Source organism: Canis aureus, chromosome 31, assembly GCF_053574225.1.
Source record: "Canis aureus isolate CA01 chromosome 31, VMU_Caureus_v.1.0, whole genome shotgun sequence".
Taxonomy (NCBI): Eukaryota; Metazoa; Chordata; class Mammalia; order Carnivora; family Canidae; genus Canis; species Canis aureus.
The window spans coordinates 28,619,111-28,633,798 of record NC_135641.1 but is presented as its reverse complement, the minus strand read 5'-3'; the positions used below and the strand labels follow the sequence as shown (position 1 = coordinate 28,633,798).

The following is a 14,688-nucleotide window of genomic DNA, read 5'->3' as shown; positions in this document are numbered from 1 at the left end:
TGGGGCCCATAGAGGCCTTGTAACGTAACCCCTTTACTAGAGATGAGTTTATGGGATTTACCTGAGGTCACAGAGTTAATTAAAGGTAGTTCAGAGGGCAGCCTCTGTGGCGCAGTGGTTTAGCGCCGCCTGCAGCCCAGGGCGTGATCCTGGAGACCTGGGATCGAGTCCCCCGTCTGGTTCTCTGTGGAGCCTGCTTCTCCCTCTGCCTGTGTCTCTGCCTCTCTCTCTCTCTCTGTGTCTGTCATGAATAAATAAATAAAAATCTTAAAAACAAAAACAAACAAACAAAATAAAGGTAGTTCAGAGACAAGAAGCCAGTTCTCCTTATCCCCTCAGTCTTCCTCTCTCTCCCTACTAATTTCAGTTTATACTTTTTAATTCTCAAAAGAGTCATCTAGAGAAGCAGGATGATTTATTCCAAAGGTCACTGATTCTTTCCTCTCTTTTTTCCTCTCCAGCCCTCTTCAATCTAATTCCTGTGGGCCTGCGTGTGGTGGCTATCCAAGGAGTGAAGGCCAGCCTCTATGTGGCCATGAATGGTGAAGGCTATCTGTACAGCTCCGTAAGTACCTTGTAAAATGTGTGCGTGTGTGTGTGTGTGTGTGCTGTGTGCACACATAAGCTGGCATTGAGAGGTAGGTAAATAACCATTGTTTTAGGGAAGAAAACTAGAAGTTGAAGTCATTTTCTATTTTCTGACCCAAAATGTCAGGCTTTTATTAAGATTTTATAATTTACAATGTGAAAGATTGTGCCCTGTTGAGAAAGAGCTAATTACTCTCAATACAGTGCAAACTCTCTTCATCTGGCTTCTACTTCTAGAGGATAATCAGTCTTTCAAATTTTACCTTTCTGTTTAAATAAAGGGGTGAGGCAGTTTTCCTTTTCCTGTTACTTCTTGAAGCACAGAGGATGGTTTAAAAAGTTAAATTCTTCAGTTTGTCTGGGAGTCTTCTCTGTCTTCTTGTTGGGAAAAAAACTTTTGTGAATAGGTTGTGTTTTGCTTGTATTTAATAAATTTTTTCAGTACCTAATCCATCAGATTCCTGGCATAACTGGTCACTTCAAAACCATGTGAATTTATAGAATGAGCTCTTGATTATGACTGGAAATTTGAGTTTTATATACATTTCAGTTACTATTTCTTTTTGGTCAAGTTCCCTTCCCTCTTTGGCTTAATTTCTGGACTTTTAAAATGAGAGTGTTGGACACCATATCATTTAGCGTCTCTTTTAAAACTAAAACTGATACATTTAGGTAGCATCAGTGGCTAGATTATAAGCACTGACATATTTTAAAGTACTTAACTCTTGTCTGATGTCTCTCTGATTCTCAAGATAATAATTTATGTATTGGGAGAGTGTGGCTGCATTGAATCTCATGTATATAGATAATTTCTGTTCTCTCATAAGGGAATTGCCTTTTTGTAGTTCATGAAAAGAGATTCTTGAAAATCATGGGTAAAGATTTCCACACTTTCTATGATCTCAGTAAACAGCATAGTTATTAGGGAAGTTCGCTTATGCCTACTAGATTCTAAATTAAATATTAAATAGCTTTTATTAAACTTCCTCCATATTCAGTTAAATGAACCTCTGCTATACTATGCTTGCTTTTTAGTAATATGTTTGTCAATCATATTAGGATTTTCGTTACTGTCTTATTCCTGAGCATATTCAGATATGAATTTGTATTCATATGCTAGATGTACACATGCACATTTTTTTCAACAGTTCCATTCAATATAATACAGATCAATATATTTTTGGTTAAAACAAAAATGAGCTTTTATTCTTGATGTGTCATAATTCTAACAGTTTTTAATGTCCAGCTATTGTGAGTCTATATTTTAAATGCAAGAAATAAAAAAAAACAAAAGGAAGATCAAAGGTTGTTGTTTTGAATGATTCCAATTAGTTAAGCTTTAAAAAAAGTTTTGACTGTATTACAAAGTAAAATATGGAGATGATCTTAGGATTAAGGATTTAATCAGTCATCAAGTAAAGAGCTAAAACTAGCAATTATACAAAAAAAGATGAGTTTAGTTCTTTGGACCAAAGTTCATTTCCAAAGGTTTGGGAAGAAGAAAAATGAAAACAAAACAAAACAAAGTCTGACAACAGTATCGTAGACAGAGGACAGTTGTCTAGGAGAGAGAGAGAGGGAGGGAGAGAATGTGTCTGTGTTTATGTGTATAGGGGCCAATGGTGGGGAGGGCTCACTCTTGCTGAATGCAATTCCAAAGTTCCTGAGAAGAGTCTAGGTACTCAGTATGAGATAACTGAACTTCATACTTTGAAGCACATTCAGAGACGCATACTTTTTATTCTTGCTCAGAACTAATAGGAGTAAGTGCTGGTGTTTAATTTTAAATGGTGGGCACAGGCCTGAAGATTTTATTATAAGACTAGGGAAGGCTAATACTAGGGTAGGCGAACCTGAGAGATTATAGAGCACCAAGACTCCATCACTCATGCATTACTGGTCCGTGTGGCATGCCTCAGCAAGATAGCATCAGCATAGCCAGGGCCTTGTGGTAAGTTAAAAGGCTGTTAACATAGGCTTTCTTGAGGTGTTTTTGGTGTGTATTAAGGCTTGAAGTTTCTTTTAAAGAGCAGTTTCCTACTTCATGTTAAAAAGCTTGGATAAGCCCACCAATGGAGGCCAAAGCTAGTATATTGCAGGGACTCGTGGTTGACGTGTGGCTGGGGACAAACCCAGGTCCTAAAGAAGCCAGTTAGAGTACAAATGGTATCATTTATCTGGTGTCATTCATCTGGATTGTGTTCATTTTTAAACTAGGAATGAAATCCCTTGTGACTTCTGATTTCTCCCCCTCACCAGGAGAAAGAAAGGGTGCAAAAGATGGAATGCCTGTTGGATAGCATAGAGCTAAAATTTAAGATTAATTCTGAAAAATCCGTTTTAATAGCTGAGTTTAATTCATATGCATTTAATAAGATTGCTGATGCATCTGGATTTGTTTTTGCCATTGTAGTTTGTATATTTTTTGCTTCCGTCTTCTTTTTTTATTTCCTTGTGTTGACACTTTTTTTTTCTATTTTGTTCTTATTCTTCCACTAGTTTATAAATGTAGGTTATAATTCTGCATCTTTAGTATTTACCCGATTTTTTAAACATGCATATATAAGTATATAGTCTGCTAAATATTTTTTGTGTGTGTTTCTGTCCTCCTTCCCAAAAGCTGGTGGACCTTAGGCTGTTGCCTTGCCTTGTAAATACCATCACGCTTCTCACCAATTTGGTCAGAAGGAAGAAAACTTAAAAAGAAAATCATCTGCATACTTAGTTATTATTCTTTAGATAATAATTAAATTTACCAATCTTTAAAATAATTTACATGCATATAGTTTTCAGTTTTGTTTGCATATCAAATTTGAATGCTCCAAAGTTTATTTTTCTTCTAAAAGAAATCTTTGTGTTGGATGTGAGGGTCCATAGGTGAGGAATTCATTTCGTCTTGGTACCCATGAAAAGCCTTCTTTTCACTTTCATTCTTGTATTGTAGTTCAGATAATATTACGATTCCAGTAGACCTGTATTTTTCCCAGCAGTTTGAAAATTATATTCCATTGGTTTCTGTCATCTGTTGTTGACTTTGAGAAATTTGCTGTCAGTTTAATATTCTTTCCTTTGTAGGTAACTACAAAAACTACAAAAAAAAAGTTTCCTCTTTATGTTGCATGCTTTACACATTCAACTATAATATCTTGTTGTGAATCTATCTTAATTTATCTTGTTAGAAATTCTGAATGCACTTTTAATCCCCAGATTCATATTTCTTCAGTTCTGGGAAATTTTAATTCAACCCATGTACATTTTATTTCTCTATCTTGATGCTGATAATGTTCAAAATGACTTATGTTAGAAACTCAAATTCATCTACTCTAGAATTAATGTCAGCTATTTTGTGATTTCAATCACTGTTTTTCGTTTTTGGATGTCGAATGGTTTCTGAGTACTATCCATCTGATCTTGACTGATTTCTTCCTGTTTTTACTATCTGGCTCTTTTTATAGGAAGTTATTAACTCATTTATCTCTCTGAGCATTCTTATAATACTTTGTCAGAATTTCCTATGAGTTTAATTTCTTTGGTAATGAATTCATGTGTTAATCGTTGATTTTGTCAGCTATCATTTTTAGAATTGGATTGAAATTATATTAGGATTTAGAATTAGTTCTCTATGTGTTTGGGATTTTGGTCTGCAGGAAATTTTGTTTTCCCTCCCCTCCCCTGCCTCATGATCTTCCTCTGAGGTCTATCCTCACTTTCTAGTTTGTTGTTGTTGTTGCTGCTATCCAGCCTCCAGTGGCAGTAGTTTAGAATAAGATGTTAGAGTCATTCAAAGCTCCTATCCTAGGGTAACAGTGGGGTTAAGGAAGGGGCCCTGGGCTAATTCTAGTTCCTCTCATTGTGAGGCTGTGTCTCTCACTAGATCTTGCCTAAAGTTGTATCAGCATTTTTATTTTAGCATTTTTACAGTTGGAGCAGGAAAACTATACCAACCAATAGTGTGAGCAAGTAGACTGGCTCCAGTCCCCATCCTGCATAGGGGACTTTTATTCCCATTGACTTGCCCAGGGTGGAACCCTAGGGCACACCACCAAGGTCAGGATAGGGAGCTTGAAGCTACAGCCTGCTCAATCCTTTGTTTCCATTCCATACGGATGCTTAGCTTGCTTTGAATCTGGCTATGTCATTTAGATCTTAGATTTTTATATTTTATTCATTATTGCTACCTGTTTGGAGCACAGTGGATGCAACATGGTCTGAACTCATGCCTTTTTCAATTATAGTAAAAACACATGAAATTATAGTAAAAAACACATAAAATTTACCATCCTAACCATTTTTAAGTGTTACATTACAGTAGTGTTAACTTTATGCACATTATTGTGCAACAGCTCTCTAGAAATTTTTCATCTTGCAAAACTGAACTTCTGTACCTATAAACAAAAATTCCTTCCCCCCCTCCCTCTCAGCTTCTGGCAAACACCATTTTCCTTTCAGTTTCTGAGTTTGACTACTTTAGATAACTCATAAGTGTGGAATCATGTAGTATTTATCTGTTTGTGATTGGCTCATTTCACTTAGTATAATGTCTTCAAGGTTCATCCATATTGTGGCATCTGGACAATTTCTTTCTTTTTAATTTTTTGAGAAACCTCCATACTGTTTCCCAAAGCAGCTGCATCATTTTATATTCCCAACAGCAATGTTCAAGGGTTTCAATTTTTCCATATTGTTGCCAACATTTATTTTCCTTCCTTTCCCATTTTCTCTCTTTCACAGTCTGTTTTTTCCTTCCTTCCTTCCTTCCTTCCTTCCTTCCTTCCTTCCTTCCTTCCTTCCTTCCTTCCTTCCTTTCTTTCTTTCTTTCTTTCTTTCTTCTTCTTTCTTCTCTTTTTCTGTTAGTGGTCATAAAACATACAAGATGATATCTCATTATAGTTTTGATTTGCATCTCCCTTGGATTAGTAATGTCAAGCACTTTTCATATACATGTTGGCCATTTGTAGGTCTTTGGAGAAATGTCTGTTTAAGTCCTATGACTCCTTGCACTGCCAGTCTTCTCCCTGCCCCCCCATATCCTTTCTCCCCCTGATCCCCCACCACACCTTACAAAATTGAGATAAATAAGTCTCATTCTGTGATTGTTAATTTAAGGATTTAAACACCAATTTTAATACTGTTTCACTAGTTTTGACCTTTGAAATAGGTAGACTTATGGGTTTTATTCTGCAAATTGCTGGTGGTCATGAAACCATTCATGTAATGTTTGTAGTATGTTATCAACCAAATAACATTTGGAAAAAACACCTGATTTCTTTTAATAAGTCCTCAGATCTGTTACTGCATCTCTCATCTGTGATGCAATAGGACACTTTGTCTGTATTAAAAGGGCCAAGAGTAAATGCCTTTTTTGTTGAACATGTCTATAGAGTTGGCAGTTAATGCTGAAATTTGTCAAATAGCCCTTCCAAAATTATACTTGTGAAATATACAAAAAAAATACATTGAAAAAAAAAGTCCTTTGCCTCTTTTAAATGTGTTTTTTGGCTGTTGAATTGTGAGAGTTCTTTACATATGAATATGAACTCCTTATCAGAAATATGATTGGCGGGCAGCCCAGGTGGCTCAGCAGTTTAGTGCCACCTTCAGCCCAGGGCCTGATCCTGGAGACCCGGGATTGAGTCCTACGTCGGGCTCCCTGCATGGAGCCTGCTTCTCCCTCTGCCTGTGTCTCTGTCTCTGTCTCTCTCTCTGTGTCTATCATGACTAAATAAATAAAATCTTAAAAAAAAATATATGATTGGCAAATATTTTCTCCTATTCCATAGGTTACTTTTTTACTTTTCTTTGCTCTGCAGAAAATTTGATGTAATCTCACTTGTCTATTTTTACATTTATTGCCTGTGAATTTGGTTTCATATCCAATAAATCATTGCCAAATTCAATGTCATGAAGATTTTCTCCTGTGCTTTCTTCTAGGAATTTTACAGTTTTATGTATCACATTAGGTTTTTAATACATTTTGAGTTAATTTTTGTATATAGTGTAAAATAAGGGTCCAATTTAATATATGTTTGCATACAGATAGCCAGTTTTTCCAACACTTTATGTTAAAGAGACATCCTTTCCTTATTGTGTAGTCTTGGCACCCTCATCAAAGATCGCTGGGCCATATTTTTGAGAGATAATTTCTGAGTTCTCTATTTTGCTTCATTCATATTTGTAGGTTTGTCTTTATGCTGGTAACTACACTTTTGATTACTGTAGGTTTGTAAGATGTTTTAAAATCAGGAAGTGTGAGTCCACCTTTTTTTTTTTTTTAATTAAGATTGTTTTGACTATCCAGAATCCTGTGAGATTTTGTAGATTTTAGAATTTTGTTTCCCCACTTCTGAAAAAAAAAATACCATTGAGATTTACAGGGATTACATTGAATCTGAAGGTTGTTTTGGGTGGTATGGATACTTTGGCAATATTAAATCTTTCAATCCATAAACACAGATGTCTTTCCATTTATTTTTTTTCCTTAATTTCTTTCAGCAATATTTTGTAGTTTTCAGTGCATAATTCTTTTGCCTCCTTGATTAAGTTTATATTTATTGTGCCTTTTGGAAAGGAAGCCTAAAATAATTTTTAATGGCATTAAATGATACTTTTTTTTAATAAAATAGAGTAAATAAAAGTTTTAGAAGGCATCACTTTCCCACACAAAAGAAGCTCACAAATGCTAGAAACTTCTGTTCCTGAAACACCTTCTTCAGTAGTTCAGGAAACACTGCTGTGTCACAATCTGTTGAGACAGATTTTCCTATAAATTTTACCTTATTCAGACAGTGCCCTTAATTTTAAAATTTTTGCTATTTAACCAGTTTTAACTGACTTGAATTTTAACACTGTTTAATGTTTCATTTCCTTTGAGGTTTACAAGATTTTGAAAAATCTTGTAAAGCAACCTAAATTTTGTAAAATTATCACAATGCTTAAAGATATTGGTGTGGGAATGGGGAGGGTTGCATCTTTTCATCAAATATAGGGAAGATGTAGTCTGAATCTTCTCTTTCTACTATCTTCTGTAAGTTTGCTGTAAGATTGATATCCTTTTATACTTTTCTTAGTTTGACCTGAAACTTGTATACGTAAAACAATTACAGATAAGAATTATTTGACATAAAAATTTAAGTCAGATTATTTTCAAACTGGTCATTAAAAATTGGTGACAAAATATTTTAGATAATTATTATAGTTATATGTGTAATAAAATATATAAAGGATAAAAGTAATACTACTATAGTTACATTGATGATGCTGTTAGAGTTAACATTTTTTTGTTGTTCTGTATGTATGTAATTATTAACCTTCCTTGTAGCTCAGTTCAAATTTAACTGTTACGTGAATTCTTTCTATTACCCATATCAATGAGAATTATATACTACTTCTGCTTTAATATTACAGTACAGTAAAAAAACAGTCTCTGTTTTTCTGGTGGAAAGGAATTATATCACACTCATCTTTGCTACCTGGGCCATACATTTCCTCCAATCACAGTGTTAAGTACATTCTCTGATAAAGGAAGGCTCTCAATGAACTTGTTGAATTTTAAAGAATTGCCTATTGCAAGTGTAGATGAAGTAAATTTTATACAACAGGTGAACAATTAGCTATGACTACACTGGTGGTCTTACAATCCATAGCACAAATGTTCCTTTGTCCTCAAAGTCAACTTTAGTAAACCTAAAATTCATTCAATACATATTTATTGGAACTCTCCCACATACTAGACATTATTCTATATAGTGAGCATATGAAAATAGGTAAAATAGACAAGATCCTTATCTTCCTAGAATTTTCACTTATCATCATAATTAGTTGTTGTAAGAAGTTTGGGCCAGTACAAAGTTAGAGAGCACAATCTCCTAGACCACCTTCCCTTCTAACACCAATTGTAAGTTTGGGTCAAGGTGGTTCCCAAAACCACTCTTTTTGGTTTGATAATTTATTAGAAGGACTTACAGAACTCACTGAAAGCTAATAAAGTATATACTTGTGGTTATTGTTTATTACAAGGAAAGGTTACAGGGAAGCCAAGGGAAGAAGTATATGGGCAGAGTTTAGGAGACCCCAAAAGTACCAAATGCAATTTCTCTTCTCTTCTTCCTATAGAATCAGAATATGTTATTCTTCTGGTATCAATATATGACAATGCACATGAAATACTGCCAATCAGGAAACTCACCTGAGCCTTGGTATTAAGAGTTTTTAATGAGACTCCATTATGTAGAATTGATTGAATGATTGCCCATGTGGTTGACCTCAGACTGATATGTTGCCTGACCCAAAGTGCTAACCCTAAACTGCATTGTTTCTCTCTGGCTAGTCTAAGATCCTTAGGTAAACAGATATCAATTTCCAGAAGTCAAGAGCAAATGTCACATATCATTTGGGACAAGATTTAGTTCTTTACAGGTATACATACTGTCTAATTGAAGTGAGTGCCATATTTTATGAACATATTGCTCTGACTCAGCCTCCAGTCTCCCCCTGTTATGACCTAAACATGTTCTTTCAAAATGCATATGTCGAAGCTCTAATCCTCAATATGATGGTATTAGGAGATGAGGCCTTTGGGAGGTAATTAGGTTTACATGATATCATAAGGGTGGAGCCCTCATAATGGGATTAGCATCCTTATGGAAAGAGGAAGAGAAAGAACTTTTTCTGTCTGTAAGCACACAAAAAAGATGTCATGCAAACATACAGTGAGATGGTAGCTATCTGTAAGTCAGGAAGAGAGTCCACACCATGAACCAAGTCTAATAACACCTTGATCTTGAACTTCCCAGCTTCTAAAATTATGCAAAATAAATGTCTGTGGTTTAAGCCACCCAGTCTATGGTATTTTGCTATAGCAGACAAGATACCTCCCTTCTGCCTACCATCTATTTTCTTTCTCCAGCTTGGAAGAAGGAAATGGTGAAAGAAAAGAAAGTCATGAGGGTAACATCTGGTACATCATCATTTGGGAAGTAAAAACATAACTCAGTGCTTTGGACAACTTGGGAGCCTTGACATTTGAATTTAGGAAATTACACTTAAAAAGAATGCAATTTGAATAGCTTGAAACATGCCTAAGACTTGTGAACTAGGCCTCAAGTATTGGGTCCTTTAAAAAAGAAATTATTTATTTATTTTGAGAGAGAGAGAGAGAGTGAGCAGGGGTCAGGAGCAGAGGAAAAGGGAGAGAATCTCAAGCGGACTCCATACTGAGTGTGGAGCCTGAGGCAAAGCTCAGTCTCGGGACTCTGAGATCATGGCCTGAGCCAAAACCAAGAGTTTATTGCTTTACTGACTGTGCCACCCAGGCACTCCAGTATTGGGTTTTTTTTTAATGATTAGTTTGATACATTTAGTACACACATCCATGGCATTTCAGTGATAATGATTAAGATGTTTTAAAAAGGTTTGATTTTCTGACTACAATCAGCATTTACTTTATAAACTCAAAACAATTATATTGATAATGTTGTGGCTTTTATCAGTTATCTCTTATTTAATTTATGAACTATTGAGAATTTATTTCAACTGAGGGATTAACCAAGGTCAAATTATAGGAGGAGTACAGATTCTTTTTTTTTTTTTTTTTTTTTTTTTTAGGAGTACAGATTCTTATTGTTTAACACTACCTTAATCCATGCCAATTATATTAAAATTATGTTAAAACTAAATCAATGATAAAGCGACTCCTTTAAGTCAGTCTCTGTTCTAATACATAAGTAATATAAGCTGTCACAAGAGTAGCTCTAACAGTGATAGCCATAGCAGCAATATTAATGGCTGTGTTGGTATAAATAATGTAGTTTATTTAGTTTTTGTTGTTTGTAAGGTGCTCTTAGATTTATATGTAATTTGCACAGTGACTCTGTGAGGAAGGACAAGAATGAATCATTAAATATAGATAAAAACTATGGCTTAGAAAGCTTATTGACATAAGACCATCCTAGTGAGTAATAGAACCCAAACTATTATACAAGTCTTAACTCTAGAAATTATGAGATTTTTGATCATACCACACTGCCCCTGCCTTATATGTAATAGATCTTCCCACTGTAGAACATATTCTCAATTTTTAACTGAGCTTTCATATAAACAGTCTCAACTGAGCCTTGCAATAACTGTGATATCGCTATGGAAAGACAAAAAGATAGACCTGGGAAGCAGAGCTTATGTGACTAAAATGAGGGCACTCAGCACAGGTTCGGTAGATTAAGAAAGGGAAATCCTAGTTCAATGTTCATTTTTAAAACCAACATTGTTTATCCTATTTGCTGTTGCAGTTAAGGATGTGTCACTCTATACTGCTACAACTTAATGTCAAAAGCATAATTATATTAAAGTCAAGGCAGCCTATCACCTTGTTTATTTATAGGCATCAACAGCAATAAGAGCAAGGATGAGAGAGAGATTTCTTAATTGACTCATGTCCTTTTGCACTGTTTAGAATTACATGCCTAAATCTGGTGCTGCAGTGAGAGAAGACAATGTCAAGATTGTGATAAGACACTGACTTTATATTGAAAAATTAAGTCAAGAGTTATTGAGAAACATGGGAGGAGTCTTTGAGGAAGAAGAAAGAGGACCAACACTGAAAGCTATAAGGGGGGGATAAATTTATGCCTATGAGGTGACAATAGGAGAAAGTACTTTTTAATTTTACTTCTCTAATTTCTTTTGCTTCTCACTATCATCGATGTCCAAAATTTCTCATTGCTGATGACCCAATAAAACTGTTCTCAATTTCTGCAAAAATAACTTACATATATTGCACCTTGATAGGATATTTATCTGTATATTCCCTTTCTTCCTTTTGTTAGAATTACGGGGTTTTGTGTCCTATTTATCTAATCAGATACAAGGAACTTGAAGTTAGTGATCAGATCTAATATAGATTAATATATCCTATGGCACTAAAGACTGCAATTACCATATAAAGGTATCCGTTAAAATCCTGTTGAGTGAAAAAAAAATATCCTGTTGAATGAGTTGATGGATGTGTTTCATGTAGTTTAATTCTGAAAATAATTCATTGGGCCTCTGGTCTTAATGGTTTTTGTAATAATTGTGCTGATTGTGTTTCTACACATTTTCTAGTTCAGTTATTTGGTTCAACTTTGAATAGGCTATGACTGTACTATTGAAACATGGCAAGCTTGCTATAGGAGTCATTGTTCGTGCTTCTCTGCATTGAGGTCAATATTGTGTTGTAGTTTTAAGAGCTAATGTCGTGTTTTCCTCTCCATACCAAGCATTGCTTATAAGAGAGAGGGAGCTAAGACTGGCCGGGGCATCTTCCTAGGAAGCAGCCTAATCATTGCGGTTCATCTTTCAGTGGAAGATTTCCATTTTATGTTGAAAAGAAATGGCAGATTTTTTTAAAAATAAACATATGTAGGATAGTGATACAAAATGATTATCCACTCTAGAATTGGAGTTTCCTCAACGGACTTCCTCATGGCATGTTCTGAAATCTGACACATATGCAGAACTATTTCTTAGGGCAGGTAGTAAGGTAGTGTCTCTGAAAAGTCCTGAATATTTAAGGAGAAAAAGAAAGAGAGAAAGAAGGAATACCTTAGCCATTAATGCCAAATGAATTACAGAGTTTTGAAGTCAATGGTATTTGGATAGAAAAAAGTCAAAGGCCAAATCACAAAGGTTTGTTTAGCGTTAGTTTGTTAAATATTCAGTTTAGATCATTTACATTTTTTCTTCCATATATATGTGATTTCCTTGAGTTTCATATCATTTCTTTTATATCATAGGTTAATTTTTGGCTATAGCACCTAGAAAAAATTTACTTATTTTGTCTATTTTTTTTTACCCTCATATATATTAATTAAGTGAACTGAGGTATTCTTAACAATGGAAGAGGAAGAAGAGGAAGAAGAGGAAGAAGAAAGAAGAAGAAGAAGAAGAAGAAGAAGAAGAAGAAGAAGAAGAAGAAGAAAAGAAAAGAAAAGAAAAGAAAAGAAAAGAAAAGAAAAGAAAAGAAAAGAAAAGAAGAAAGAGAAGGAGGAAGAAAAAGAAAATATGCAATCCTGCCAGACCAAGAAATTGTCAGGTGTTGCTTGCAAACATGTGACATTATTGGTTTTTGTTGGAATTAGGTTGTCTTTCTTTAGAAAGAATCAATAGGTCATTAGGTTTATTTTCAATAAGGATTAAATAATGGTAAGCATTCATTTTTAACATTATGTTTTTAGTTTTAAGTGGTGTTGATTTTATTCTAAGAGTTTATAACTTCTGGAAGATATTAATACTTTAGCTCCAGGGCTAGCCTTAATTGTAAAAATTAGCATATGTGTTTCTGATAACATTTTTCATTGAAAAATAAAAATAGGATTAGGCTTCTAAGAGCAGCACTAATGAAGACCTCTGGTTAAATCATTTAGAAATGATACTAAATTTTATATTTTTCCTTTCTGCCTTGCCATTAGGCCAATGTGCAGTCATATATCTAAAATTTCTAGATTGCATTTCTGTAGTCATTAGTGAATCAGGCAGTTTTAAGTAGTATTTAAGAATGCAAGCTTTAGAAATAAAACTGGGTTTGAATCATAGTTCTGTAACTTACTTTCTTTGTATCATTGAAGAAATTTCTTAACCTTATAGACTCAGTTTCCTTATATGTAAATTGAGGATAATAACAAAAATGCGTGCTATATAGAATTATAGTGAGGATGAAATGAAAGGAAAGGATCCATGTAAAAGTCTAACACTGTGCACAGTGTTAACCGGTAGTTATAGCAGTAGTAGTAGTAGTAATAGTAGTAGTAGTAGTAGTAGTAGTTAGTATATGCTCAGTGTATCCTCAGTCAGTTCCTTAGTATCAGTCCATGATGTTCATGTAGTATTAATTCTACCCTTAGTTTCAGTGGTGATTCCTGGTGTGCTTATTCTACTTTCTTTAGCTACTCTGGCCATGCAAGAGTGGTTGTAGAGTATTTGTCCTGTAATTAGAGCCAATTAGCTTTAGGCCCAAGACTTGAAGGAGTTGTTGAAGGAGAGTTGCCTTTTTTTTTTTTTTTTTTCAACTGAATTTAGAACTGAGGGGATAAGAGGACTGCAACCATCTTTAAAACACAAGAGAAATCCTGGATTAGAATGATTCCAATAGTCAAAAGACTGGATACCTAGGTGAAAAAGATGGAGAAACCAGGTCTTGTTCATATCATTTGAAGTTGCACATGAAGACACACCTGAAGCCAGCCCTACCTGTGACATTTGCAATTTTACAACTTAATAATTGACCTTCTTGTGTTAACTAGTTTGGGTTATATTTTTAATTTTTAACTGGATAAATTTATAGAGACATGAACCAATTTTCAGAGTAGTCAGACTTCCTGTAAAAGCTAAAGCTCCATTTGTTCCATGTTCTCCATGTTGTTCTTGCTGAGAAATTACCCAGTGGCCTCGTTCTGAAGATTTATGGTTTACTATGGTTTTCTGGGCCAGCCTGATTCCCAAAAGAGATTTTCTGTCATTATTAGTTCTGCCTTCCCTTGCTTTTCCCTCTCTAAAACCAACGTGAGAATGACTAATTTCATAAGTGAATGTTTCTTGGTTTGTAACAGAAAACAAATCATCAAAAGATATAGATCATTTCTTTTTCCATTCTCTACCCTCTCGCCCCCAGCTTGAGCCAGTTTTTCAATTTGGGGCTTTCCTTCTTTGAAATATGTCCATATTTAACTCCCTGGGAGGGAAATATATACATAAAATCAGTCGATAGGCCATGACTTTCATATACTTTAAGGAGGGGAAAAGCAAAAAAAAAAAAAAAAAAGATGAGTGCTAAATGCAAATGGAAAAATAATCAGTTGGTTTTAAATTGAGATTTGAATGGGAGAGAGATTGGGTAAAGCAGGAAACAAGAAAAATCATCCCTATGACCCAGTCTGCAGAGAAGTTGGCTCCTTGAATAGACTGCTCTGAGAAAAACACACACACACAAAAAGAAAGAAAAATCAACAACACAAAATGCTGTGCTATGTGGCCAAATGAGAATGTGTTTCATTTTTTTTTTTCAAAGATTTATTTATTTATTTATTCAGAGAGAGCGAGAGAGAGGCAGAGACACAGGCAGAGGGAGAA

The 14,688-nt window shown here is 34.7% G+C and overlaps 1 protein-coding gene across 3 annotated transcripts in view; it reads left to right on the top strand.

Annotated features, from left to right (window-relative positions):
• Positions 1-14,688, top strand: part of FGF12 (fibroblast growth factor 12) — a 550,076-nt gene that overhangs the window by 366,838 nt on the left and 168,550 nt on the right. For all 3 annotated transcript variants that reach the window (XM_077880098.1, XM_077880097.1, XM_077880096.1), the window contains one exon: positions 462-565. In XM_077880098.1, coding sequence (XP_077736224.1) covers positions 462-565 — 104 coding nt within the window. The remainder of the gene's footprint in view (positions 1-461; positions 566-14,688) is intronic.